Source organism: Stegostoma tigrinum, chromosome 1 (genome assembly GCF_030684315.1).
Source record: "Stegostoma tigrinum isolate sSteTig4 chromosome 1, sSteTig4.hap1, whole genome shotgun sequence".
Classification (NCBI taxonomy): domain Eukaryota; kingdom Metazoa; phylum Chordata; class Chondrichthyes; order Orectolobiformes; family Stegostomatidae; genus Stegostoma; species Stegostoma tigrinum.
This window is the reverse complement of record NC_081354.1, coordinates 125241776-125268926: the sequence shown is the minus strand read 5'-3', so window position 1 is coordinate 125268926 and position 27151 is coordinate 125241776. Positions and strand designations below refer to the sequence as shown.

Genomic DNA, 27151 nt, shown 5'->3' with positions numbered 1-27151 from the left:
CTTTTTTCTCTTCCAACCCCCCACCTGAAGGAATAACAAATTGAAAGCACAATTCTCCTTTGCACTCTCTACAGCTCACACATCATCAGTAAAAACTTAAAAAGTAAGGTTTTGCTATCTTGGTCAGGAATGGTACGTAACAGGAAGGTAAAGTCAACAATTTGTTATACCAAGCAGCCAAGTTACATAATACGACAGCACGGATGAAATGTCACAAATCAGCTGAGCCTCTTCCTATGGTCACATCTTACATTATTTTCTTGGTGTTGGTTATTCTTCATCAGGGTGATGATACAGTTGTGGATGAAGAATGCAAGTGCAAGTACTCCAGTCATGTGTGGAAAAGACGATCTGAACTCTACAAAACAAAAGCAAGAGCAGAATTTCACCAGCTACTTAGGCAGCACTCATGAGCTTTCTGCATCTTATTTCATTTTCTTTTAAAATACGTTTTAAGCATAAAATATGACCCTGATGTAGTTTACAGTATCTGAATAATGTGAAAGATGGCTCATCAGGAATCAAGCATAAAGACTTCAGAAAGGAATGAACAATTTATCTGGCTTAAGTGCTAACTGAATGTCTCGATCACAGTCGAGGTGATTAGTTTTGAATTTAATCAGCTACAACAATTAGAAGTTTCTGCTGCACATCAGTGCAAACCATGGTCCAAATGACTTCCCCAGTGACCCTGATTCTAAGATCAGATTTCCTCTCTGATTGAGAAATTGCCTTGGCCTTTTGGACCAGCTGCATCCTCAAATGCAATTGTTGCATTTATTCAGCTACTTTTAACGCTGTTTCTCTTCCAGGAAGTTTCTTAAAATGCATTTGCTGAAACCACTGTGGATTTCACCACTTTTAAAGAAAATGTCGTTGATGAAGTAGGGCTGCTTGAATGATGCAATGTACCAAGGTATCAGTCTCCAGGAGGCTTGCCTCTTTTGCTCAGAAGTATGGTTTTGGGTTGAATTGAAACGTAAGGGACCAAGTCAGCAGAGCAGAGTGCTCAAATCTCTAGAACTCAGGATGTCTAACATTCTAAGAAGGTGGGGAATCGTGTTCATTTTCCCCCCCTTTCTAACTGTATCTTGAAATGGCACCAATGTGTCCACTAATATTGCAAAATGCAACTTGTGATTTATGCAAAACGTTCACATATAATGTTGGAATTCAGAAAACTTAAGTCCACAAGACTTTTACCCCATTTTATACAACGATTATGAAACAAGGAATTGCTAGTATTTTTATTCAGGAAGGCTAGCTATGGGAGAATTAATAATTGTGGGTATTCTCTCTGAAAACAAAGTCTTCTGCATCATTCACCTGCTTAATGCTCAGCCAAATTAATCAGAGAGGAATTTCGAGTTATGTGAAAAGGCAGGAAATGCCTCTGCATGAGCATCGAATTATCCAGGATTTCACTGAATGAGGGAAGCAGACTCAAATGGGCTGAATGGCCTACTACTGCTCCAATATCTTATTGAGGCTTCAGATCATACATTATATTCTACGAGGGAGCTTTAGATGACTACGGGAATCTTTATAAAGCCGAGGTTAGCAGTTATTAAGAATAAGAGTTGCACGAGTAATTGATGTATAGGAGTAGATCGTTAAAATGAAGACAAACAAAGACCACATGGATAATGGAAAGCCATGAAAAAGAGAGAGATGCATGAATGCTGCATTGAATAACTCAGTTTAAGAGTTCATAACCAGGATCTTTGAATACTTCTGTCTGATCACTGGGTGCCCAATGTTACTAAAAATAAAGATTTTACCTGTCCTGTGCCCAGTAGCATCACCCCTCACTAACTGGAAGCAAAACCATTTCCATGATCACTTATCTGCTTATAAATTAAGTGGTGACCAAAAAAAAAACACACCTGAGCGCAATCAGTTTGTTCAGGGCAAGCAAAGCATAGGTAACCAGAATTCAACTGTATCTCGTTCCACGAGATGCAGTGGTGGGTTTAAGCTGCACCAGGGCTGTCAGCAGCACAGTTCCAACATCTTCATTGGCTTCTCACCTTGACTCAGGAAGTGGGGAGAGAAACCACCTATAATCGTATTACATAGATCTGTTGGATAAAATGCAGGCCCCAACCAAGAATGGACCGCAGCAGAGAGTCAAATCCATAAAAACCACTAATGCCCCTAGAATATGATAACGCATGGCTTAGAAAGGGTGGACGCTGCGAAGTTGTTTCCGTTAGGTGGGGAGATGGAGGACCCGTGGGCACAGCCTTAGCATTAGAGGAGGTAAATTTAAAACTGAAAGGAGGAGACATTTCTTCAGCCGGAGAGTGGTGGGCCTGTGGGATTCGTTGCCACGGAGCGCAGTGGAGGCCGGGATGTTAAGTGTCTTCAAGGCAGAGATTGATAAATTCTTGATCTGACAAGGAATCAAGGGCTAGGGGGAGAGTGCAGGGAAGTAGAGTTGAAATGCCCATCAGCCATGGTTAAATGGCAGAGTGGACTTGATGGGCCAAATTGCCTTACTTCCACTCCTCTGTCTTATGGTCTAACATGCAAGAGACCAAGATCAAAAGAGTGAATTGAGGTGTACAGAGTGACCTCATGGAATTCAATCCAGCTGTTGAAGTTCACGATACTCATATGAGCTTGTGGGCTCCAAGGGAGGCGGTGACTGGAGAGAAAAAAAAAAGATTACGCCAATTTTACTGTTGGAAAGCAAATTAAATATTTCAATATTTGAGTGACTGCAGAAGAGGCCGCCCATAGTTGGCCGTTAGTCGGCATCATCTTGTACCACATTTGGACATCCTGAACTGTGCATTCTGGTCAAACCAGTAATAATGGGAAACAAGAAATCACACCCCTACAGGAGTTTTGACACCTTTTCCCATTTTTTAAACATACTGGAATAATTGTTTTTACAAAAATGTAGGCAGCTCAACTGATGCCAAGTTTTGAGTGGGTTTAGAAACATGCAGCTCCTTGTAGGTAGTTATTTACAATTATGTAATGAAAACTGGGTGAACTTTTCAGAACAATTTTCCACATCTGAGGCAAATCTAGGAAAAGTTATTTTCTGAATATACCCGATTTGCTGCTATCCTAACTATTCACAAACCTAGGACTACCACTTACAAGAGTTAATTTAGTTCTAACAAAATATGAGGTGTTTTCCAAAAGTTGTGATAATTATATAGGACTTCTGAACAGTGGACTTGGGAGCAGATTAATCCATCCAGCTCTTGGAGCCTGCTGCACTTTTCAACAGATTATCATTGCTGACCTGACTGTAGTCTCAACTGCACTTTACTGTCTTACAACTCCATAAACTCAACTCCCAATGTAAAACCTACCTGACTCACCCTTGAAGGAATCCAATGACTTGGGAGTTGAGGGAGATCAAACTTTATTAACATGACAAAAACAACATGCTTCATGACCAACCAATTTTAAAAAAAAACTTCTGCATGGATTCATGGAATTTTCATAACCCCAAGCAGACAGAACAAAGCATCTTCAGCAGCAAAAGCATGATAAATTCCTCACCAGCGCTTCACCATGTCCTCATTTTCCTGATATACAGATAAAGTGGATCAGACACCAGTAGCTTTATTTTTGGAGAAGGCGTTAGAAGGAGTGGGGTTGGGGGGGGGGGGGGGGATCCCAAAACGGCTGTGAATACAGAAGTTGCAGCTCAAATGTTTCTGATGCAAAACTAAGGTTCAAAACACAGTCTCTGCAATACCTTGGATTTGTCCGTACACACGAACAAAACGAAAGGTGGTGGAATGCAATAAAGTGGGGAAAGAACTTCACTGTAGTGAAGTTTACAAGCGACCCAAGAACATACCCAGGGTCACTGGGCTTAAAGTTTTCACTCTGCCAGACTTGCTGAGTTTATCCCACTATTTCTGTTTTTATTGCCCTGAATGTACTCATTGCTCAACATGTCCAAGCATTTGGAAATCACAATAAATAAAAGCAATTCCGATGCGGCATTATATTGCCATGATCGGTCAAGTTCAGATCCCCTGAAGTGGAGATGAAATTGCTCAGCACGGCATTGGCATTGCAATCAAGCCGAACCAGTGGGAAGACTATAAAACCAAATGAGCCAAAGCTTCTCGGCAGGGATCCTAGGAATGTTTGGGCTCACAGACACTCAACTGAATAAAATTAAAAGTTAATGCAAAGACAGTTTCAGATGTGCCAAGGGTTGTGAAGGCAAAATTTAGGACAGAAGTCAGAGGTTCCTACATTAAATGGGCTAAAAAACCTTAATGCAATCTTGAAATTAAAAATAAGCAACTCAAGGCAAGGTCCTCAAATGAGTCACCTCTCACAGCTTTTCTAATTTGAATAGTTTGATACATTTCACATGACACAAGGTACAGTAATGTGAAGAAAGATTGTGCAATTATTAGAGAAATTACCTGCAACAAAATTGTTTACAGATTCAAACCAGTGGAACTCCAAGTGAAATCCTTGTCTCCCTGCCTTCAATGTTACAAGTACAATTAAGTAAAAGACAGAAACTGTGCCTGCAAATAGAAACAAATATCATTAAAATTATAGTCATGGAGTTATACAGATGAATGCAATTAAAAATGAACATTAGAAAGACCTGACATGCCCTCTAATGGTTAAATTGAGGAAGTGCGTGAGCCATTGCCATTCTCGCCCTAAAAACAAACTAGGCGACATTTCCTAACTTGATCTGTTGGAACTAATCTCAGTCAGAAAGGAAGTTGGATTGCTGCAATCATAATTTGCATCTCATTGTGGAATTTAGAATGAAAGGTATTCTGAGAAGAAAGGGAGGTAGAAATGCACATCAGGCATGAATAAAATTCTTGTCTGCTATGGTACTTCCCTGTCCCATTACTAGTTAGCCAGATTGAATACCCTACCGGGGCTTACATACCTAAAAGGATCATTTGAGTCAAGTACTGGAGTACTATCAGCTCTCAAGGAACCGTATCTTGGAATGTGGGAAGATGCATAAAAAGTTGGGAATTATTCGAAGAAAAATCCAAAAAAACCCCACTAAATATTGCATCAATATGGAAGCTTGTTGTGTATGATTTGAAACATGAACACAATACAATATTTAAATGGATAATCTCCTAGCCCATGTTAACCATTAGAGGGCATGTCAGTCTCAGCAATTGAACAACAAAGGTACAAATAACTGCGTCAGGAGACATTATTGGACAACACAGTAAAAATCAGTTAAATGATCAGGTACACCCCCATGTTCTTTAATAAAATAGGTCCAGGACATAATTGCACAGAAATAAATGGCAGCATCTTCCAAGCACAGCCGGCACCACGTGCCTAAAGATCAATTCTGCTCATTGATTAGAAGTAGTATTACCTTGACTCAGACTAAAAAGCCAAGCATAGTTCTAGTCAACAATGGATAGTTAAAATACCCAATCAGTGAACACCAAATTTGTGCTGCCTGGCTAATTCTAATGAAATAGTTTAGAGATAGGAGTGCCCAAAGCCCACGGCCCAGCAGTGTTCAAATGTTTGTGGAGGCTGGAATTTAAATTTAGCTGAGTCATCATCTTGTTTAAAAATCACCTCTAGTCACCATGAGCATTTCTAAAATAAATAGTATAAACAATTGCACTTCCTTTATTTGTTAAGAATTAGCACACTATATCACAAGACCTTCAGCAATCAGTAGATCTGCATCAGAAATTAGAATCCTGAATATGTGCCATGAGCCACTAAATATCCTGCAAGGAGCTGCAGGTTAATCTGTGTAAAGACATCAAACAGCCTACTCAACTAAATCTGACACAGCTACAAAAAGTCTCGAGAGGTTGAATGGTGATTTTGCAAATTCTCAGATGCTGTAGGACCACAATTTATTTTCTCAACAGGTAGGTAAAAACATATATTAGCTCTTCAGTTAGTGGTCTCATTCTCAGCCAATTTCTAAGAAGTGACACTAGGATGAGAGGGGAATACTTGCCTAGATTATTAAATCGCGCAAAGAATGAAGCAGACTTGAAGCCGAGGAGAGGTAGCAACAGTAATATCAGGTAGAAGGGGACAGTGTTGGTTTTATTCCACCACTCCTGAAACTCATGCAAGGCAGTATCATTGCTTACGACGACAAACATGTCAGTGCTATTCCTTTGGTGAATTCCGGGTGGGTTGGGACAAATAACTGAAAGGTGAAAAGGATGCATCAGAATTACAAGTTTGGTAAACAATTGCAACAATTCCAAAATTTAAAAATAAAGAGGGGGCAAAAGCAAACATCAGATCTATCAAGCAAATCATGCTACAATTCATAGAACGTACTAATTGCTCTACTTCTAACACTTTTCGCAACTGTTCCACAGTAGGTACTTGTGTTCTTAAGAATTGCACATAGACAGATTTTAAACAGGAGTAGACAAAGATAAATCCATGGGGAAAACACCAGAAGTGGAGAAGGACCAATGCAGCTAACTCTCATTATGATTGGGTAGCCTGGGGAGTGTTGCCTAATAAAGGGACCTAGGGGTGCAGGTTCACAGTTCCTTGAAAGTAGAGATGCAAGTAGTGGTGAAGGTGACATTTGGCACACTTGCCTTTGTTGGTCAGTGCACTGAGTATGGGAGTTGGGATGTCATACTGTGGCTGTACATGGCATTGGTGAGGCCACTTTTGGAACACTGGGTTCAATTTTGATCACCCTGCTATAGGAAAGATGCTGTTGAACTCGAAAGAGAACAGAAGAGATTTACTAGAAATGTTGCCAGGATTGGAAGGTTTGAGCTATTGGGAGAGGGTGAATAGGCTGGGGCTGTTTTCCCTGTAGTATCAAAGGCTGAGGGGGTGACCTTACAGAGGTTCATAAATTCAAGATGGGCACAGAAGGGGTGAATAGTCAACCTCTTTTCCCCAGGGTAGGAGAGGCCAAAACCAAAGTTTGTAGGTTTAAGGGGAGAGGGAAAATATTTGAGAGACACCTAAGGGGCAACTTTTCATGCTTTGTGTTTGCATACCATTGTAAAATACATGAAAGAGCTGCCACAGTAAGTGCAGGAGGCTGGTAAAATTCAAGATTTAAAAGACATCTAGATTGACGTATCATTAGTAAGGATTTCCAGGAATATGGGCCAAATGCTGGCAAATGAGATTAGATCAGTTTAGGTGTGAACAAGTTAGACTGAAAGATCTGCTAAGTAGAACTCTGACTTAAGGATGAAATCAGCAACTCACCTAATTTGACTATGGAAAGACACTGAAAGAGAATGGCAGTAAACAGTGGCACATCCATTTCATTAAACACCAAACTATGGCTACATCTTAGGACTTGATATGAATCAAGAAATTAAAGAGGTGCATGTAACAAGGGAAATATCATTATTAAGGGTTAACTCAATCTAGATTTACACAGGGCAAACACAATGAGTAAATGCTGCGGAGGAATCATTTCTGCTTGACAGTTTTCTGAAGCAACATGCTGAGGAACCAACTGGGACACAGACCATTTTAGATGTAGTATTACGCAAGCAGAAAGGGCTAATTAATAATTTTGTTATAAAAGAACTTCAGACTAGAGACAGTGAGATGTTTTTCAACTTTAATGGAAAATCTATGTACAATCTAATCATTGGCCAGAATGAAAAAGTGTGGAGGACGTTGGCTGTGGAAGATTGGAGAAACACAAAAAAGCCTCAATGGTAAACAGAATCCAGCGGGGAGTCTTTCTTTGCAAGCCTTGTTTTCTAACAGATTATAAATCACTGAACAAGAAGAGCAATAGTAATGGTGGACAAAAGAAGTTCAAAGTAGCATCAGATCAAAAAGATAAAGCTTGCCAAAATAAGATGTAAATCGAGGTTTGGGAGAATGACAGCTTAGTAAAAGGAGGACAAGGCAACAGATAAAGACAGAATATTAGCATAGACAAATATGATTTTATTTCAGGTAGAGACAGGATAATTTAAACAGAGAAATGGCAGAGAAGCTAAATAATTACTTTGCTTTCTCAGTGGAACCAGCTACAAAGAAGTGTCTCTGAAATAATTAATCTTCAAAGTCTAGTCAGTCGGGAAAACTGGATAAATTGTTAGGAAACAAAACTATTTTTGGGGAAAATAATGGGACTGAAATTTGACAAATCCTTTGGATCCAAGGACCTATACTCTAAAATGGACCTTCAAGAGGGATATGATTTTCACTTCATAAGTCCTTGATGACTGTCCCCTCACTATGATTTTCCAAATATCCAATAATCATATGCTTTAAAATAGATTTTCATGTTTTCCCCACAAGAGGTCTTTAGTTCTCCTTTTTCTCCCACATTTTTTAAACAGCATGGCGGCATAGGCAACCCGCTATTCTGCGGGAGTCATAGAATTTTTGAAGTGGAGGGTCGGGATTTTGAGAATGCAACTTAATGAATTAGGACAATATTTTTTCTCCCATCAGCAAATATCAAACAAACAGAGGGTAGGAATGAAGCACAGAAGAGGCAGGAGGATGTAGAGTGACGCAAAGAAAGCGATCAGCAGGTATCTTAATCATGGCTTCAAAGAGAAGGCAGATTGGAAATTTTATGATGGTATTCAAAGCATGACAGCCTGGACACGGTAACTGTGGCCGTTTGACAAAGAATCAAGAATAAGAAACCACAGGAGTTAGCTGGGGAAAGTAGTAAAAGCAACATGACAATAAACTTCCTCACGAACCAAGTGGTTAATATCTGGAATGCACTGGAGTTGGAGAGGCAGGTTTAATGGAAACATTCAAAAGAGAATTAGACTGCTATCTGAAAAAGAATGAACATGCAGAGGTATAAAGATTAAAAGGGAGGAGAATAATGCTGAGCAAATTACTCATTCGGAGAAATGGAGCACAGCCAATGGGCCAAATGTCCCCCTTCTATGCTGCGTATAATGATTCTGTGTTCTTAATCATGTACTGAAATGAGAAAGGAAGTGTTTTAAAACCAGAGTTTTCAAGCATTGCTGCATTAATTGAAACATAGAATATGATGATCATTGTGAACACTGCTTGCACAGCTATGGGTTACGGTTGCAGTTGCAGATATACTAGAGCTGAAAGGCTGTGCACACGTGAAGATTTGGTTGGCAACAAGCAGCAAATTGTTAACTAGTGACTAGCCTGTCTACAAATTAAAAACAAAGCTCTCCTGCGTGCCAAATGTGATTAAGAGCAACATGTGCATTTCGTGATATTGACATGCAAATTCTACATGAGAGAATCTAAGTGGAAAACCTTACCTTTACTACTTCCATTTGTACTTAAAACATGGCCCACTTCCGTGATATTATGAACATAATCTGAAAAATAAGGCAATAGATTATGGTAAAGGAGATTAAGCAATCTTAAAGTCTAACATACAATGAAACATCACCCTGTAATCGTTCTGCTGTTATGGAGGGAGTCTGAAATCCCTTTGGGTGATATCAACGTATATACATGCCAATTCCTGCAGCAAAGATCCCAATGATTATTTTTCCTAATACACTAAAATACCTCTTACAGTAATTTGATGAGCGTAGGATTTTAATGCATATAGGAACTGAACTTATCTTCATTATCTTGAATGTTATATTTTTAAAAGTTGTGTTCTCAACAAACTGAAGAAGTCTAGACTAAATGAAAAAAGGCAAAACTAAAACATAGATTTTTTCAAACTTACTGTAAATAAATTTCCCCGTGTTGAAGAGAAAATTGGACATAAGCACCCAGTAAACAATCATGGCTCCAAACAGAGAAATGAGAGAGAAGAGAAGACTGGACCACTGGCCAAATGAACCAAAATAGTATTTGCAGACCTCAGGAAATTCCCAGCTTGATGTATCTATATGAGCTTCAAGAAAGAAAAACAATGTATTTTAGAAAACAACTGAGCAAACAAAGAGGGTCAATAACTAAATTGCTTGTTGCCCTACTTAGCAAGGATGTCACTTGGTGAAACACAGGATAACACAGGCCACAAAGCACTGTAGATGGAGTTGGTCATCATTAAGAATTTAATCTCATCTAGACCATATAACATTGTTCCATTGTACATACAACCTGCACTTCCTGCCAATCTCCAGGGAGGATGGAAACAGGCAAGCATCTTCAAGACTGCTTTTCCACCATTTAGAAGGGCAAGCACAGGAGACACACAGCGACACAATCACCTGCAAGTACCCGCTAAGTCTCACACTATTCTGACTTGGAAATACATGACTGTTGCTTCACTGGCTCAGGATCAAAATTTGGGAGGTATCTTGCCGAGGACATTTAGGATGCGCCTCTACCACACAGACTGCAACCGTTCAATTCGATGCTAAGCCACTATCTTCAAGGGGAATCAAGATTGGGTACACAAGCTGGTTTTGCCAGCAGCGCACACATCCCATGAAAGAATACAAATGGTAGGATGTGAGACAAGGACATTGAGAACAATTTGATGAAGCAGATGTGCTTTTTCCTCAGATACCTTAGCTCGTGTCAACATGCCACATAACCAGCATTCCGATCATTTAACTTTTCTCATCGAGTCAAAATGCTGCTGGAAGTGACTTGCAAAACTCATAAGGCCGATACGGCAGTTTCCAGCTGCTATTCTGTGAAAACTAAACGGCTGAATAAATTGGCTGACCTAATTTACTTTTAGAACTATTGTTTCAATATATTTTCAATTATAAATTAAGTTCAGTTTGAGTTCAAACTGGTTCAATACTGAGGCACAGGGTTAAAATTCATTTTTCAGGACAGTGTGTTTAGAATCCTGCAGAAAGAGGTTTTGTCACCAGGCATAATACATCTCAAGTACGCTTCTGAAGCTACCATTAGTATTGTTGATTTGAAATTATTTATTATTCGCCCACTCCAGGTATTTTTCAACATGTTTCTCAGCTGGACTATTTGAAAATTAACATTTCCTTAAATCCCCAACTGAACAAATTAAACACAGTAATAGGTATGCAACCTTCAAGTTAACATAGCTACCTTTTCATAAAATGGTAATTCCACCACAAATTTCTTGCAGAGTATATTTACCTGAAGTCATTTCAAATATTTGTTTTCAACGATATTAAACCATACAAGTTCATCACAAAATAATTCTACGCACCTACTGTCTGTCTAGATGTCAGCACCCGGTAACAACAATATAGCATCAGCATGTTCATTAAAATTAGCAAGATAATCCCCAAAGTAAATCCTGCCTACAAGAGAAGGGGGATAAAAATGTTTCTAGTTATTACTTCAAAGACTGAAACCTCTCTCATGAAGTTGCAGTATGTCAAATGAAAATAAAAATGCAATACAACAATTAACATTGACAAAATTCACAGAAGTGCACATAAAACGTCCAACCTCCTTTAGTGCCCATGGAAGACTCAATATTGATGTTCCCATCATGGTATTCCAGATAGAAAATCTGGAAATAAATAAGATATCTCATTTTGTTCAAGACAACACAGAGCAATTAAGAAATATTTTCCTTACAAACTGGCTTGGGTTTGAAATTAATAATTCCGAAAGCGGCATTGGTATCAAATGGATTTTAAAACACTACAATAAATAAAGTGGTTCATCTATTTCAATGAATAACTCGCTTTTGAGTCTCTTTAAAAATGTGCTCATGGATAGGATAAAATCCGTCCTTTGGTCTGACTTCCAGTTTAAAAGTGTATTTTGGTCCATAACAGGTAGCAGAGGTTATTGAAGAAATTGTAAAAATTGTACATACATTGTGACAATGCTGGGATTCTTTCCAAAGCCATCTGTGCTACTTTCAAATTGGAGAGCACTTCCTAAAGGACTGTAAATATAAATTTCTTCTTCAGCTGGAATCACATGATCAGGTGGTACCTGCAAAATGGAAACCAATTTATTAATATAACATGCTTTTTTAAAAAAACACAATCTCCGTTGCAACAGAGGGCTCTCTGCCCTCCATGCAATCAACAATGCCTGAAATGTCCATGATTCAACGTGGTAATCAAAATATGCACATGACAGGTCTCCCAATCTATAACCATCCCTGTGCTAAGGTCACCTGCTTCAAACTTGCATAAGCTCCTGGCCCTTCAATGGCTCAATTATATCCTTGGTTTTGAAAAACATTCTATGACAAGTCCCTATAATTCCCATCCCAAAAACTCCCTACTTCTTGGAGGCTTCAGTCTCTGTACATTCACTGACTCTTTGCCTCAGCATTTACAGGCACAGCCTACACCATGTTAACCAGTGTCTGTGATTTTCTTACCAATACTTCTCCCAGAGACCCCATCCTTCTTTCAGGGCATCTTGAAAAAGCCCTTGTCTAAGACTAACTTCTCCCAGTTCCTTGCCATCTACTATTCTTATGCCTTTTTTATTGTTTAGCAGGCTCTTCACCATGTTAACAGAAGCATATTGGTTTCTAAAGAACGAAATCAACAATGCGGATTACAACTGAAGAAATCCACAGTACTGTGTTAGTCACTCCCCTTACATTTATCTGGATTGAATTCCATTTGCCACAGATCAGCCCATCTATACTCTCCTGTAATCTAAGGCTATCCCCCTCAATATTTAGCACTCCAAAGTTCAAGTCATCTGTGAACTTACTGATTAACATTCCTGTGTTTGTTAAATATATTCAAGGCTGAAACAGATTTTTAAATCAGTAAGAGAATGAAGGGATGTGGGGAAGAGGTGGAAAGTGGAGAGGAGCAGATCACCCATGAACTCACTGAAAGGTGGAGCACATGCAAGTGACCATTTTTAACGGTCACATGGAGTGTTCCACAGAACTTAGTTTGAGTCCCTTGCAGTCTGTAATATATACCAGTGACTTTATACTTCATGAGGTGTGACAGAAAAATATGCAGAATACAGGAAAGCTGGACAGGTAGTTGAGTGAAGTGGATGACTGTCGAGTGTAATATAATGGGGTACTCCATTGGTCACTCAGTTGGCTGCATGTTGGCTTTCAATGTGAAGGCATATAAACATCATGGGTTCAAGTCTTATACCCAATAAAGGCATCTCGAAGGTTCCACCACTTCCGGATGACCCTCAGGTTAAACTCACCACCAGTTGTCTCACCCTAACAGAGAGCAGTCTGTGTGCATCAAGATCGGTGGAAATTTTCACTTTTGACAGTTCACTTGGATGGTTGGACAGGTAACAATGAATTTCATATTAGAGGAGTGCAAGAGCAAACGAAGTAACTGAATACACAATAAATGAGAGGATATTGTGAAAGGTAGAAGACATGAGAAACCTTGGCATGCATGTCCACAGATCTCTGAAGGGAACAAGAATAGGAAGACATGGTGGTAACAGAGGCATGTGGCCTGCTTGCTTCACAGGCAAGACATGAAAAACAAGAGCGGAGACGTAACGTTGGAACTATACAGGCACTGCATAAGCTACAACTGAAGTTTAATGCACAGTTCCAGTCATATTACAAGAAAGGCATTATCTCTCCAGAGAACACAGAGGTGATTTACCAGAAAGTTAACAGGATTTGAAAATTGCATGGAGGAAAGATTGGGGCTATTTTCCTTACAACAGAAGAGTGGGTGAGGGGTGACTTAATTGTGGTGTACAAAATTATGAAGCGCTTGTATACAGTGGACCAGAAAGACTTGTTCACCATTGCAAAGGGGTCAATTAACAAGGGACACAGATTTAAAGGTACCCGGAACCAGGATTTGATGGGATAAGAGGAAAATTGTTCCAAGAGGTTGGTGGGTGTCTGGAATTCGTTGCCAGTTTGGTAGTTGAGCCAGGAATTCTCAATTCATTTTGAGATACCCAAATCAGCACCTGAAGTACCTTAACTTGCAAAGCTATGGAACAGGTCCTGACAATTGGGATTAAATGGATGGCTAATCATTTTACACGTTGCAGACATGGTGAGTTGAATTGTTTCTAACTAGTCTACAACTTTTCTGCAGTTTTAAGAAACTTTCTAGCACTGTCAACAAAACACAGCCAGCCCTGCTACTGGCACATCCAAAGCTCATGCATCTCCAGACCCACAGAAATGTAGCTGACTCCTAACTGTCCTCTGGGCATTTAGGAAGGGGCACCAAATGCTGGGCTAGCAAGAGATACCAACATCCCATGAGTGAACAAAACATCTACTCACTTTGCAAACAGGAACTGGAACCGCTGCTAACGTCAGTAAACATGCCATAGATCAACCAGAAATCTTCGTGGTTTATGACACTTAATTAATTCAATTATTACACAAACCATCAGGAAAGCAGATGTTTGAATTCCTATAATTCCCATTTGGACTTCTAAGATGGGCCAAGTTCAACTGTGATGAATAAAGCACAACATTCCTATAAAATTTGAACAGCACAGAAGAAATCATTTATTCCAGGGTGGCATGGTGGCACAGTGGTTAACCCTGCTGCCTCATAGCACCAGAGACCCAGGTTCAATTCTAAGCTCAGGCCACTGTGTGGAGTTTACAAGTTCTCCCCATCTATGTGGGCTCCTGCTGGGTGCTCTGGTTTCCTCTCAGTCCAAAGATGAGTGGATGGATTAGCCATGGTAAATACAGGGATCAGGTGAGGGCACTTGGTCTGGGTGGGATGCTCTTCAGCAGGTTGGTGCAGACTCAATATGCTGAATGATCTCTTTCTCCACTGTAGGGATTCTATAATCTTAAGAGAGATGTCACAATGCCAGGCAGGATTAGTAGCACAAAGTGATGAGAGTCAGGTGGAAATGTAAAAGAGATATACAAATGAGTGGGTGCATGCAGCAAAGGAAGAGAGAACACGAACCTGCAAGATTTATTCAAAGCTTAGTAATTTAGAAAAAAAACATTACTACCAAGGTCTTGTGTGTTGTGGTCAACTTGCTGTAGTACTGAATACGGCTATTCATTGCTGAAGCTTCTTGAGTCACCTGCTCCTGTTGATCTGCATTTCCATGAAGGTTTCTAGGAGGCACGTAGAAAGGTCTAAATGGAAGATGCAAAATATATCTTGTTAACATGTACGTAAATCAGTTATTTGCAAACACCAATTTTAGACTTGAAATGTAGGAGATGTTAAGAGGAGCCCATATTCTTGACTGCTACAATCTGTACTGTGAAGGAAAGAGTTCCAGGAACAATAAAGGAATGATTCTCTACTAGCAAGTCAGGATGGTGCGCAAGAAGAGGAATGTGCACCTACTGATTTTGTATTTCTTAGAAACAGGTCACAAGTTTGAGATGCTATCAAAAGGACCATTGACAAGATGTCACCGTACAATTTGAAGACAATACTCAGTGCAACTACTATGTAGTCAAATGTTTATTATGGCTTGTTAATTCAGAATAGACTGCTTTTCACAGAAATTAAGAATGGAACTGAACATTGTGGAACATTCACTGAGTTTACAAGCCTGCTATGTTTTAGGTTGGCTAGGTCAATGCAAAAGTAAAATGGAGATCTGCAGTTCATTGGACAGGCCTGGCAGGTTTGATTGCAAAAAGCTTTAAAGGTATACACACTTGCATGCAATGATAAAGGCAGCTCGGATGCTTGGGACTTTCCAAGTCTCAGGGAAGTGTTATACTCATGAGTATCTATGCTCCAAACCTATGTTTCACCAGAGAAAAAAAAACAAATATGGAGTTGACAATGCCATCCATTGAATCTCTAAATGAGGGAATCATTACATACAGTGGGCACTTCAAAGCAAGAGTAGTATAGCCCTCTGACTTGGACATTATGGTTTGGGAAAGGTAAATGATGGTAGAGATTACTTCAGTCTTGCTACTACCACATTTTATGCAGCTAACACCATCGTTCAGGAAGCAACTCATCACAACGTATGGTTCTGTGTTATCCAAAATCAGGGCATTGGCACCAGATGTCTCAGATTATCACCAGATGCGGCTCTTTGAACAGTATTCTCATTCCACACAACAACCAGTGTCAACTGTGGTACAAAAATCGCTCCCTTGTGTGCAACATGGCAAGAATGCAACCCTATAATTTTTCACTCAAGAGAAATTCTAAACTTGTGTTAACATCAGCCTCGTTGCAAACACAAATTAAAAACAAACAGTACTGAGTGAAATGCTGCAGCGAAGAGCGCTGGGGCCTAAACTAGTGAATATTTATAACAAATGACTTACATTTTTTGTTTCTTTATGTATGTTTGCTAAAATATGCAGATGGCAAAAACAAGTAGGAAGAGAAGCTGTGAACAGTATATAAGGAGGCTACCAAGGTACAGAGGTAGAGTGAAAAAGATCAAGAAATGAATGTAAAATGTGGGAAAGTGTTCATTTTGGCAAGAAGAATAAACATTGTTATCTAGATGGTGAGATTGTGGAGCTACCTGGGCACCCTAGCACGTGCATTACAAAAAGTTAATATGCAGGTACACTAAGTAATTAAGAAAGTTGATGCAATAAATGACATTTGGGCACCATTGGATATTGAATGGAGAATTATATCCCAGTTATCTCGGGCATTGATGAGATCACATCTGGAGTTCCATCTACTCTCTTGGTCTGCTTATAGAAAAAAAAATGTAGGCAATTGGAACTAGCTCAGAGAAGATTGACGAGACTAACATCCAGAATGGAGTGTCATCTCATGGACAAAGGTTTAACAGACTAGGAATTTGGACAAGAAAGGCACTTGATTAGATGTGGAGTCTGACAGTATGTTTCCTCAAGGGGAGGATCTAGATCAATGAATTTTAAAATAAATGGTCAGTCATTTAAGACAAAAGTCACAGATTCATACAGGACAGGCCCTTTGGCCTATCAAGTCTGTACTTCAAGAACAGCACGAAATCAGCACTAGTTCCCCCCTTTCTAGAACTAGGTAAATTTTTCTCAGATTGGGTTTCAGAGTTCGAAAAATTCAAACATTTTCAGGAAGAGAGTCCTAAAATTACATTTACAGTAAAAATAAATAAGTTCTTGATTAAATAAAGGGATGAAAGATCACCAGGGGAAGGTGCAGTTGTGGAGCAAATCAGATAATGAATGATGGACCATGCCTGAAGGGGAGACTGGTTTAGTTCCTAATATGCATGTTTTTTTCAATGCTTGAACAGATGTATTCCTACATTGCCAAAGTGCAAAAATAGAAGGGACCATGCTTCAAGCTGTGTTCTCAACGTGTATGATTCAAGACTGGTGTGAGCCTAACTTAAATGTAATAGGACCTGTCAAGTAATCGTTAATTACGAGAGAGACTGATGCAAGAAAAACCTGAATGCACTAATGCCTATTCAAAGTAAAGTCCACCAGACCACTAGGTGATGTGCCAATGACTACTGGTCACAAACCCTATTCTGATTGGCTTCGATATCCAGACTCTGTCAGGGTCATGTTTGGAGAGCTCAAAATGACAACAGGTTAATCAGCTAAAACCTCCATCAAAAAGAAAGATGAGTACAACACCAATGGCAATGGCAATAAACAGTTGGAGAGATGGACGGGACACTACTTGCATTACAGAGGGTAAACAGCTAGTGAGGAAGTGCATGGCACTAAAGGAAATCAGGTTATTAAAGCTGAGAATCAAATCCACAATGGAGTTGCTGAGCAAAGTTCTGTCTTACTTCAAAAGCTTTGCATCATCTTGTATCACCTGCACTCATGAGGTGGAAGAATTCAGAATTCCCCCATCACCTGCACAAACCTGTGTCTGCTGGAGGGATGGCCAATGACTCATGATAAAAGATTGCAAGCTTGCACGTGTAAGAAGAACCACAGTGATTCCAAAAACTGTTAAAGCATCTCCTTACTGCACGACACAATGCTGGCAATTTACATTTTTTTGAAAACACACACACACACACACACACACACACACACACACACACACACAAGTTCCTACTCTGTAGTCAAAAAAGCTTTGTGGTCAGTTAATTGCAAATACTATTCCATAAACCTTACCTCCTTGAATTGGATTCTGGTTTGACTTTTGTTCGTTCTAGATGTGTCGATTTATCCTCAGTTATAGTAGTCAATAATGGTTTGATGTCATCTGCCATATTTCTGTACATGTGGATCTCCAACGCCCGGTTATATTTTCTTTAGTCACGCTTCTTTACATAACTGGAGCACAGTAATATCAAGACAAGCACACATATAGTTAATAGAAAGATATTTAAAATAAATGGCTGCCTTGCTAACAGATGCAGATTAGGAATGAAAAGGTTATTTTTTTTTTTAAAAAGTACACTCTGGACATGGAGGTCACTAGCTAGGCCAACACTTAATGCCCCATTCTTGGTTGCCCTCGAGATGGTGGTGAGTTGCATTTTTGAACGACTGCAATCCATGTAGGCCCACAATGCTGTCAGGAAAGGGATTCCAGGATTTTCATCAAAAAAATCTGAAGGAATAGCAACATATTTCCAAGTCAGGATGGTGAGTGGCTTGGAGGGGAACACACAAATGGTGGTGTTCCCATGAATATCCCAGCCTTGTCTTTCGAGATGGAAGTTGTCACAGGTTGAGAAGCTGTATCTAAGGAGAACTGGAACTTCTACAGTGCATCTTGCAGCTGGTACATATTGTTGCTGCTGAGCACTGCTGGAAGAGGGAGCGAATGTGATGCCAATCTAGTGGGCTGCTTAGTCCTGGATGGTGGCAAGCTTGAGCGATATTGGAGCTGCACCCATTCAGGCAAGCAGGGCCTATGCCATTACGTTTCCTGTAGATGGCAGACAGGCTTTGAGAAAATCAGGAAGTGAATTACTTGCTGCAATATTCCTAGCTTCGGACCTGCTCTTGTAGCCAGTGCTTATATGGTGAGCCCAGTTCAGTGGTAACCCACGGGACATTTAGCAGGGATTCGATGGTAATGCCACTGAATGACAAAGGCATTGGTTTCAGTGTCTGCTATTGGAAATTGCCATTGTTTGACACTTGAGGTACAAACATTACTTGCCAGTTGTCAGCTCAAGCCTGGATATTTTCCAGGTCTTTTTGCATTTGGATATGGACTGCTTCAGTATCCTATAAACTGCAAATGATGGTAACCATTGTGTGATTAGTAAACATCCCCACATTTGACCTTATGATGGAGGGAAGGTTATTGATGAAACAGCCGAAGATGGTTGAAGGAACACCTACAGAGATGGCCTGGAGCAGAGAAGACTGACCTCCAACAAACACAACCAATCCTATGTGCCTGGTGTGGCTCTGATCAGCTCTCTCCCTTCCCACTCACCCCAAACAAAACAGATATCACTTAGTAGATGCTGCTTGATAGAACTGTTGTTAACACCTTCCAACACTTTACCAATGACTCGATAGACTGATGGAGGTGATAACTGGCCAAGTTGAATTTGTCTTGCTATTTGTGCAAAGGATATACCTGGGCACTTTTCTACACGTTTGGGTGAATGCCAGTGTGGTAACTGCACTGGAACAGCTTGGCTAGTGGGTGCAGTAAAACCTATTGCACAAGCCTTCAGTACTAATCACCAGAAGGTTGGAAGGGCCCACAGACTTAAGTGTCCAATAGCTTTGATCATTTCTTGATGATAGGTGGAGTGAATCCAGTTAACTAAAGACTGGCATTTGAGATGCTTGGGACCACTGGAACACGCCGAAATGGATTGCCCACTTATCACTTGCGTTGAAGACTGTCGCAAATGCTTCAGTCTTATCTTCTTCACTTATGTACCAGTCCCTCCGTTCAATGAGGATGGGGATATTTGTGCAGCCTCCACATCCAGTGAGTTAATTATCTACCATCATTTATGACTGGATGTGGAGTGTCTGCAGAACTTAGGTCTTCATCTGCCGGTTATATGATTGTTTAGTCCTATCACTTGCTGCTTATGAGGAGGTTTGGCAGCATCACCAGGTTCATACCATTTTAGGTATGTGTGGTGCTGCTCCTTGCATGTCCTCTTGCACTTTTCATTTTAAAAGCAATAAATGCCATTTTCTATTTTCAATGCTAACCGAGGAAATATTCTAGCAAGAAAATAGGTTCCAATATAAACATATTCACTGCAACTTTAATGCAATCAAACTCTACAGTTAAGTTATTATCCTTTTCCATCAAGGGACAAAAATATTCTTTGATCACAAGCCGATTTGGAATCGATTAGAAGCCCCTATGCCAAATGATCTATCAAATGTTACAACATACCAAAACAATAGTTAACTTAAGTTACAATTCGTCATAATCACAACAAACAATAAAATTTGCAGATTACAATCTGCAAAAGCTCATTGGTTAACCAATGTCACAACTAGAGTACTGAGTTAGCCCAATGTAAAAAAAAATCACTAACATCATAACTTGCAAAAGCAAGTATTGCACACAAATTATCTCAAGACCTAAAGCTGAAGCAGAATTCTGCACACATCCAAAAGCAATATGCTTTTGCATTAACTCCTTCAATGCATTGCAGGGGAAAAACAAAGAAAACAAAAATCACAGGATCAAGGTACAATAACAAAATGTAGCATGTGACATTATAGTGACCACTACTAGACCAAGAATCATCAAGGTAACTGGAAAGCCGCAGGCAAGCAGAACAATACCACAGATTTTCTACAAGAATTAAGAACGTTAACCTGACCAATGTTGTGAAAAGTCATGAAGAAACTTAATCAGAAAAGAGGGAGATGAAATCAATAAAAATGAACAGTCTTGCAGGCTATAATGCCCTTAAACTGCTCCTAACAATTTTTTCCAGAGATGGTAGAAACTGCAGATGCTGGAGAATCTGAGATAACAAGGTGCAGAGCTGGATGAACACAGCAGGCCAAGCAGCATTAGAGGAGCAGGAAGGCTGACGTTTCGAGCCTAGATAAATAAACTTTTACAGTACCTTTAAGAAAAAAAATTGAAACCCATCAAGTGAACATTGGGAATTAATGTCAAATCACAAAAAAAGAGGGGTTAGGAGATGCATTGGCAAGTTCAGATTTTTAAAAAAGATTCTTTAGTCTGTAAATAGAAGTGACAAGTTCAAGGAGAATTCTACACAACAGAACTGATTGCAAATGATTCGCAAAGCAGAATTAACAGTACAAAGCATTTAGGAGGTTAGAGAGTGTGAGATGTAGCAACAGTGTAAAGATAGGTGTGCATGGGCTGCTGCGGGTTCAATTCTCCCAGGGGTGTGGTTACCCTGAACAACTCTCCTCCTTAAACGCTTCCCTCAACTGAGTGACAGGGGCCCTCAGGTTACACTACCAGTTATCTCTCTCTAATGAGAGAGCAGGCCTAAGGTGTAGTGCGACTATGGCGAGTTTACTTACTAAAAACCTGACAGTTAAGAGCTAACAGAGGTCTTTGGAGTCAAAAAGTCATGTGACCCTTCAAGCCTGCTGCCCATTCAATAAGGTGACAGCTGATCCAATTACTATTGCTGTCAATGATCTTTATTAAGATGGAACAGTTAACAATTGATTTACAAGGGAAATGCAAGCAAGTACACTTCTTACGTAGCCAAGTTATTTTTCACACAAGCAGTGTTCTGTTTTTATTTCCTGGATCAGTTATAGTTGGTTGAACTATCTTTATTCGGAATAGTGGCAGATTCAAACTTCTTTAAATAACCCATCCAACACAAGTTGCTGCTCCTCTAGCTAAGCTCTTTTGGCACAGTTACAACACTAACATCTACTCAGTGTGGAAAATTGCCCAGGTGTGTCCTGTACTTAAAAAGCAGGACAAATTTAACACATCCAGTCACCACCTGAGTCTACTCTCCATCATTAATGAAGAGATGGAAGGTGTCATCAATCGTGAGGTCAAGCAGTACCTGTTCAGCAACACCCAGTTTGGGTTCCACCAGGGCCATGCAGCTCCTGACCCCATTTACAATCTTGGTTCAAACATGGGCAAACAGAGCTCAATTCCCGAGGTGAGATGACAGTGACCGACCTTGACACCAAGGCTGTATTTGACAGCGCAGCCCCACGCTGGAATCAATTGGCATCAGGCGGCAAGCCTTCTGCTGGAGTCATACCGAGCACACAGGATGATTTGATTTATTTATTGTCACGTGTACCTAGTATATCGAAAAGCTTTGTTTACAAGCAGGACAGGCAGATCATAGTAGGCAAGGACATACAAATTATAGGGTGGGGGAAAAAACCTTACAGGCATACAGGTTTGTCAGTCATCTCAGCTCCAAGACATTTCTGCAGGAGTTCCTCAGGGTAGTGTTAATCTGAATGTTCAGTTGTTACCCACCAGACACCATAGGCGAACCAAGAGGTCCACTCCTTACAGACGCTCAGGTTATGAGGCCTTCGAGTTGGGCATTAGTTACCTAGACAGGAAATCCAGGTACGACATTCAGAAGGCTAGAGACACCAAGAGGCAACATCAAACCAAGCTTGAGACTCAAGACTAACCACACAGACACCCAGCTGTAACGAAACTTACATGACATAATGGGCTACAAAGCAAAGCTGAACAGAATTACGGGCAACATTGTATGCCTTCCCACTGAGGTCAATAGATTCTATGCTTGCTTTGAACAGAAGATCAGTGAAACAATGTCATCTATCCCGACAACCTCAGATGCACCTGAACCCATGGTCACCTCTGCAGATGCAAGATCGGCCCTTCTTGAGGGTGACCCCCTGAAAAACAACTGGGCCAGATAGAATAATGAGCCATGTACTCTGATCCTGTACGGACCAGATGGTAGGAGTATTCAGACATCTTTAGATTGTGTAGGAAAGACAAGCTACAGTCCCCACCTGCTTCAAGAAACCATCATCCCAGTGCCAAAGAAAAATCACACAATATCACTCAATGCCTATTACTCCATGGCTCTGACATGACTACTTATGAAGTACTTTGATAGGTTAGCAATGGTTCATATCAACTCCAGTCAATCAAACTGCCATGATCCTTTGCTATTTGCCTATCAATGGAACAGGTCCATGGCAGATGCCATCTCCCTGGCCCTGCACTCATCTCAGGAACATCTGGCTAACAATGATATCGATGTTAGAGCTGTAGTCAACACACATAAGCCTATCTTCAACATAATAATTCCAAACAAACTCATCTCTAAAACTCCAAGACCTAGGAGTCGTCTCTCCCCACCCCCCCCCCCAATCCATTTATAACTTCCTGACCCATAGACCCCAAGCAGTAATAATAGGTGACATGATCTCCTCCAACATAATACCTATGAGGGTGTGTACTCAGCCCCTACTATACTCCTCATACACTCACGACTGTGGGGCCAAATTCTGCACCAAGCCCATTTACGAGTTTGTATGTTGGGTCTTAAACAGTAACAAGGCAGAATGCTGGAAAGACAGAGAGCTTAGCATCATGGTGTAAAGACAATAATTTCTCCAACATCAGCAAAACAGCAGAACTGGTCAGTGTCTTCAGGAAGCAGAGTGCAGGGTACGCTGTGTGTGTGTCAATGCTGGAGATGGTCAAGAGCGTCAAGCTCCTGTGAATGATGATCACCAATCTTCCCTGATCCACCCATGGCAATGTGATGATTAACAAAAAGCATACCTCCTCCTCTACTTCCTCAAGGGGCTAAGAAAATTTGGCATGTCTTCAAAGACACTTACCAATTTTTATAAATACACCAGAGAAAACATCCTATCTGGATGCGTCACAGCTTGGTACTGCAACTGCTCTTCCCAAGACCCCAAAGAAACGGCCCAGTCCATGATGCAAATCAACCTTCCATCGCGGCCCAAAACGTCAGCCTTCCTGCTCCTCTGGTGCTGCTTGGCCTGCTGTGTTCATCCAGCTCCAAACCTTGTTATCTCTTCCATCTATAGATAATAAAATGTGAGGCTGGATGAACACAGCAGGCCAAGCAGCATCTCAGGAGCACAAAAGCTGACGTTTCGGGCCTAGACCCTTCATCAGATGAAGGGTCTAGGCCCGAAACGTCAGCTTTTGTGCTCCTGAGATGCTGCTTGGCATGCTGTGTTCATCCAGCCTCACATTTTATTATCTTGGAATTCTCCAGCATCTGCAGTTCCCATTATCTCTATCTCTTCCATCTGTTGACTCGCGTTGCAAAACAGAAGCCCCTAGGGGTTCTGGAGCATAACTCTTCGAACAGGGTGGTTACGGCAGCTTTTAGCATCCTTGCTGTCATTGCTCAGACCTTTGAGTGTAGGAGCTGGAACATCATGTTGGAATTGTTCAGGACTTTAATGAAGCCTCTTCTGGAGTATTGTGTGCATTCTGGTCTCCCTTCTATAGAAGGATGATTATTAAACTGGAGAGGGTTCAGAGAAGATTTCAGGATATCGTTGGCAATGGAGGGTTTAAGTTATAAAGAATAGGCTGGCACTTTTATCACCAAAGCATAAAAGGTTGAGGGGGTGACCTTACAGAGGCTTATAAAATCATCAGGGGCTTAGTTAAGGATGAATACTAAAGGTCTATTCCCCCAAATAGGGGAATTCAAAACTAAGGGGCATTTTTTAAAGAGGAGAAAGTTTTAAAAAAGGACAAGAGGCAACTTTTTTTTTTAAAGCAAACAGTGCTTCATGTGTGAAATGAACTGCCAGAGGAAGTGCTAGATGCAGGTACAGTTACAACATTTAAAAGAAATTTGGATAAGTTCATGAACAGGAAAGGTTTGGAGCAACATGGGCCAAAAGCAGGGACTACTTTGGTTGGCAACATGGTCAATGTGGACTAGTTGTAATGAAGACTGTTCCCATGATGTAAGACTCTAGGACTCCGTCTATACTTCCCGCTCTCCAAGAAAAGCAGCCAACATAATCAAAGACTCCTCCCACCCCGGTTATACTCTCTTCTACCCTCTTCTGTCGGGCAAAAGATATAAAAGATTGAATACACATATGAACAGATTCAAGGATAGCTTCTTCCCCACTATCAGATTGTTGAATGGACCTCCTTCTCTGCAAATTCTGTGGCTGTAACACTGTATTCTGCATTTTGCTAGCCGGATGCATTTTGTATGGTACGATTTGCCTACGCAGCAAGCGAAACAACACTTTCCGCTGTATCTCAGTACATGCAATGACAATAAATCAAATTATTAAGATATTTTTATAAACAGATCATAAAATCTCAGGACATAGATTTATTACATTAAAAAAAAACTTGTTTTTGCAAATGCACGAGTTTTGCTACTATAGTGAGTGTACTCTACTTTCATAATGTTCTCTTTTGAAAGCTCAAGGTATACATGTCCAGCCAATATTACAAGTTAACAAATTACAACATTGTCCAGTCAATGACAAAAGTTAATATTTTAGATAGCATCTTCATAACAAAAGGGAACCCTCTTGTTCTTAAACTATGACTCCAACTCTCGTATCCTCAAGATAAAATATCACCAATATTCACCCCAAAGAAGTGTCTCAGGATCTCATGTTTCAATAAGATTACTACTCATTCTTTTAACTACAAATAGGTTTAGATCAAACTGGTTTTTCCAAATAAATGAAAAAAAAGTCTTGATCTCAGGAATGAGTCAAGTGAAGGTATTCTTTGAAGTTTAGAGAAGTATAGATTCAAGGGTGATGTGACAGAATTTTATAAAATAATGAAGGGACTGGATTGTGATAGCTCAGTCATTTCTGCAGACAATGTTAGAAGAGAAGGATGATGGAGAAAATAAACAGCACTATGCTTACAAATTACGTAGAGATCAGATAAAGCTCAAATATTCATAAGTTTTTTTTAAATAGAATAACAGGCCTGTTGTCAGCTTGTGCTCTGAATGCTGATTCATTGTATTCCTTCAGAGTGATAAAAGCACAAAAGCAAGCCATTTTGTCTTTTGAGGTCAGACTGTCAGAACAATTCCAGTCAAAGACATTCTTACATTCCATCCCCAATAGCCCTTTAAATTTATTCGCTTCAAGTGCCCTTCCAATTTCCTTTCCAAATCACTGGCAGTGTACTATTCCACACCCCCGCTGTAGCAACTTGCAGGTCACTATGACATTGTAAAAATGAAATGTTGATCCTTATACTCAGCATGTTCCATCAGCTGACCAGAGCTTCTTGTAATTTAGCTTAACCTGTCATAATCGTGGAACATTTATGCATCAAATCTTCTGTGGAAGACAGGAAATCGAGGGCAAGAGGTTTGATTATCAAATAAGAACGGGTTCAGCTTTTGTTCAGGGTGACTAGTACTCTGGACGTAGATCTCCAAGTGATCTGAAATCAAGGCCAACATGATTTTGCTGGAACACCTTTCATCTAAAAGGAGGTCAGTGTTTCCATTCACAGACCAAGGCCCCCTTTCCTGGTCTCTTTCCATTACGGTCACCGAGTCAAAATCCTGTAATTCACTCTCAAACAGCATTGTGGGTCTATCTACAGGAGCTGCAGCGGTTCAACACAGCAGCTCACTGCCACCTTCTTAAGGCCACATAGGGGCAGACAAAACATGCCAGCCAACTGGCAATGCTCACAACCTGCAATTGAATAAAAAAATGCAATTCTTATTAGAATCCGGAATAACAGTTGCACAATGTTTACAAAAAAATAACAGGGTAAAATACCAAATTACCCATTTTATTTACTTGGTGTGTAGTGCAGAACAGCAAGAAATAGGAGTAGGCAGAATCTAGCCTCGAGCATGCCCTGCCATTCGTGACTTAAGAGATAATCCAGGTATCCTCCTCTGTCACAATTCAATTACTGCTTCTCAAGTCTTGCAAAAATGGCTGGTGTACCCATTACTTCATTCAACATATCCATGTGTTTGCAATTGTATGTAATAGATTTTCAAATACGATAGCGAACATAGCTCGATTTGGAACTTACTACAGGTCAAGGAACGTAAATTGTCTTAACTAAATTGGAGGTGTAGTGGATAGCAAATAAGGTTACCTCAGAGTATGCCAGGACTTTGATCAGATGGGCTGAGGAGTGGCAAATGGAGTTTAATTTACACAAATGTGAGGTGCTGAATTTTGGAAAGATAAATCAGGGCAGGACTTGTACATTTAACGGTAAGGTCCTGGGGAAAGTTGCTGAACAATGAGACCAGGGAGCGCAAGTTCATAGTTCTTTGAAAGTAAAGACCCAGGTAGACAGCATAGTGAAGGTGGCATTTGGTATGTTTGCCTTTAGTGGTCTGTGCATCAAGTAAAGTAGTTGGGAGGTCATGTTTCAGCTGTACAGTGAGTTAGGCCACCTTTGGAATACTGTGTGCAATTCTGGTCTCCCTGCTAGAGAAAGGATATTGTGAAATTTGAAAGGGT

General features: G+C 40.3%; 1 protein-coding gene across 8 annotated transcripts in view; it reads right to left on the bottom strand.

Annotated features, from left to right (window-relative positions):
• Positions 1 to 27151, bottom strand: part of slc38a9 (solute carrier family 38 member 9) — an 82867-nt gene that overhangs the window by 32595 nt on the left and 23121 nt on the right. For all 8 annotated transcript variants that reach the window (XR_009446142.1, XM_048524650.2, XM_059648462.1 and 5 more), the window contains exons 2-11: positions 17879 to 18040; positions 14800 to 14929; positions 11708 to 11829; positions 11332 to 11395; positions 11087 to 11180; positions 9659 to 9829; positions 9237 to 9296; positions 5966 to 6163; positions 4413 to 4520; positions 252 to 358 (exon numbers count right to left, since the gene is read on the bottom strand). Coding sequence is in view for 7 of the 8 variants with exons in the window: in XM_048524650.2 (XP_048380607.1) it covers positions 252 to 358; positions 4413 to 4520; positions 5966 to 6163; positions 9237 to 9296; positions 9659 to 9829; positions 11087 to 11180; positions 11332 to 11395; positions 11708 to 11829; positions 14800 to 14929; positions 17879 to 17988 (1164 nt within the window). In the remaining variant the exon portion in view is untranslated. The remainder of the gene's footprint in view (positions 1 to 251; positions 359 to 4412; positions 4521 to 5965; positions 6164 to 9236; positions 9297 to 9658; positions 9830 to 11086; positions 11181 to 11331; positions 11396 to 11707; positions 11830 to 14799; positions 14930 to 17878; positions 18041 to 27151) is intronic.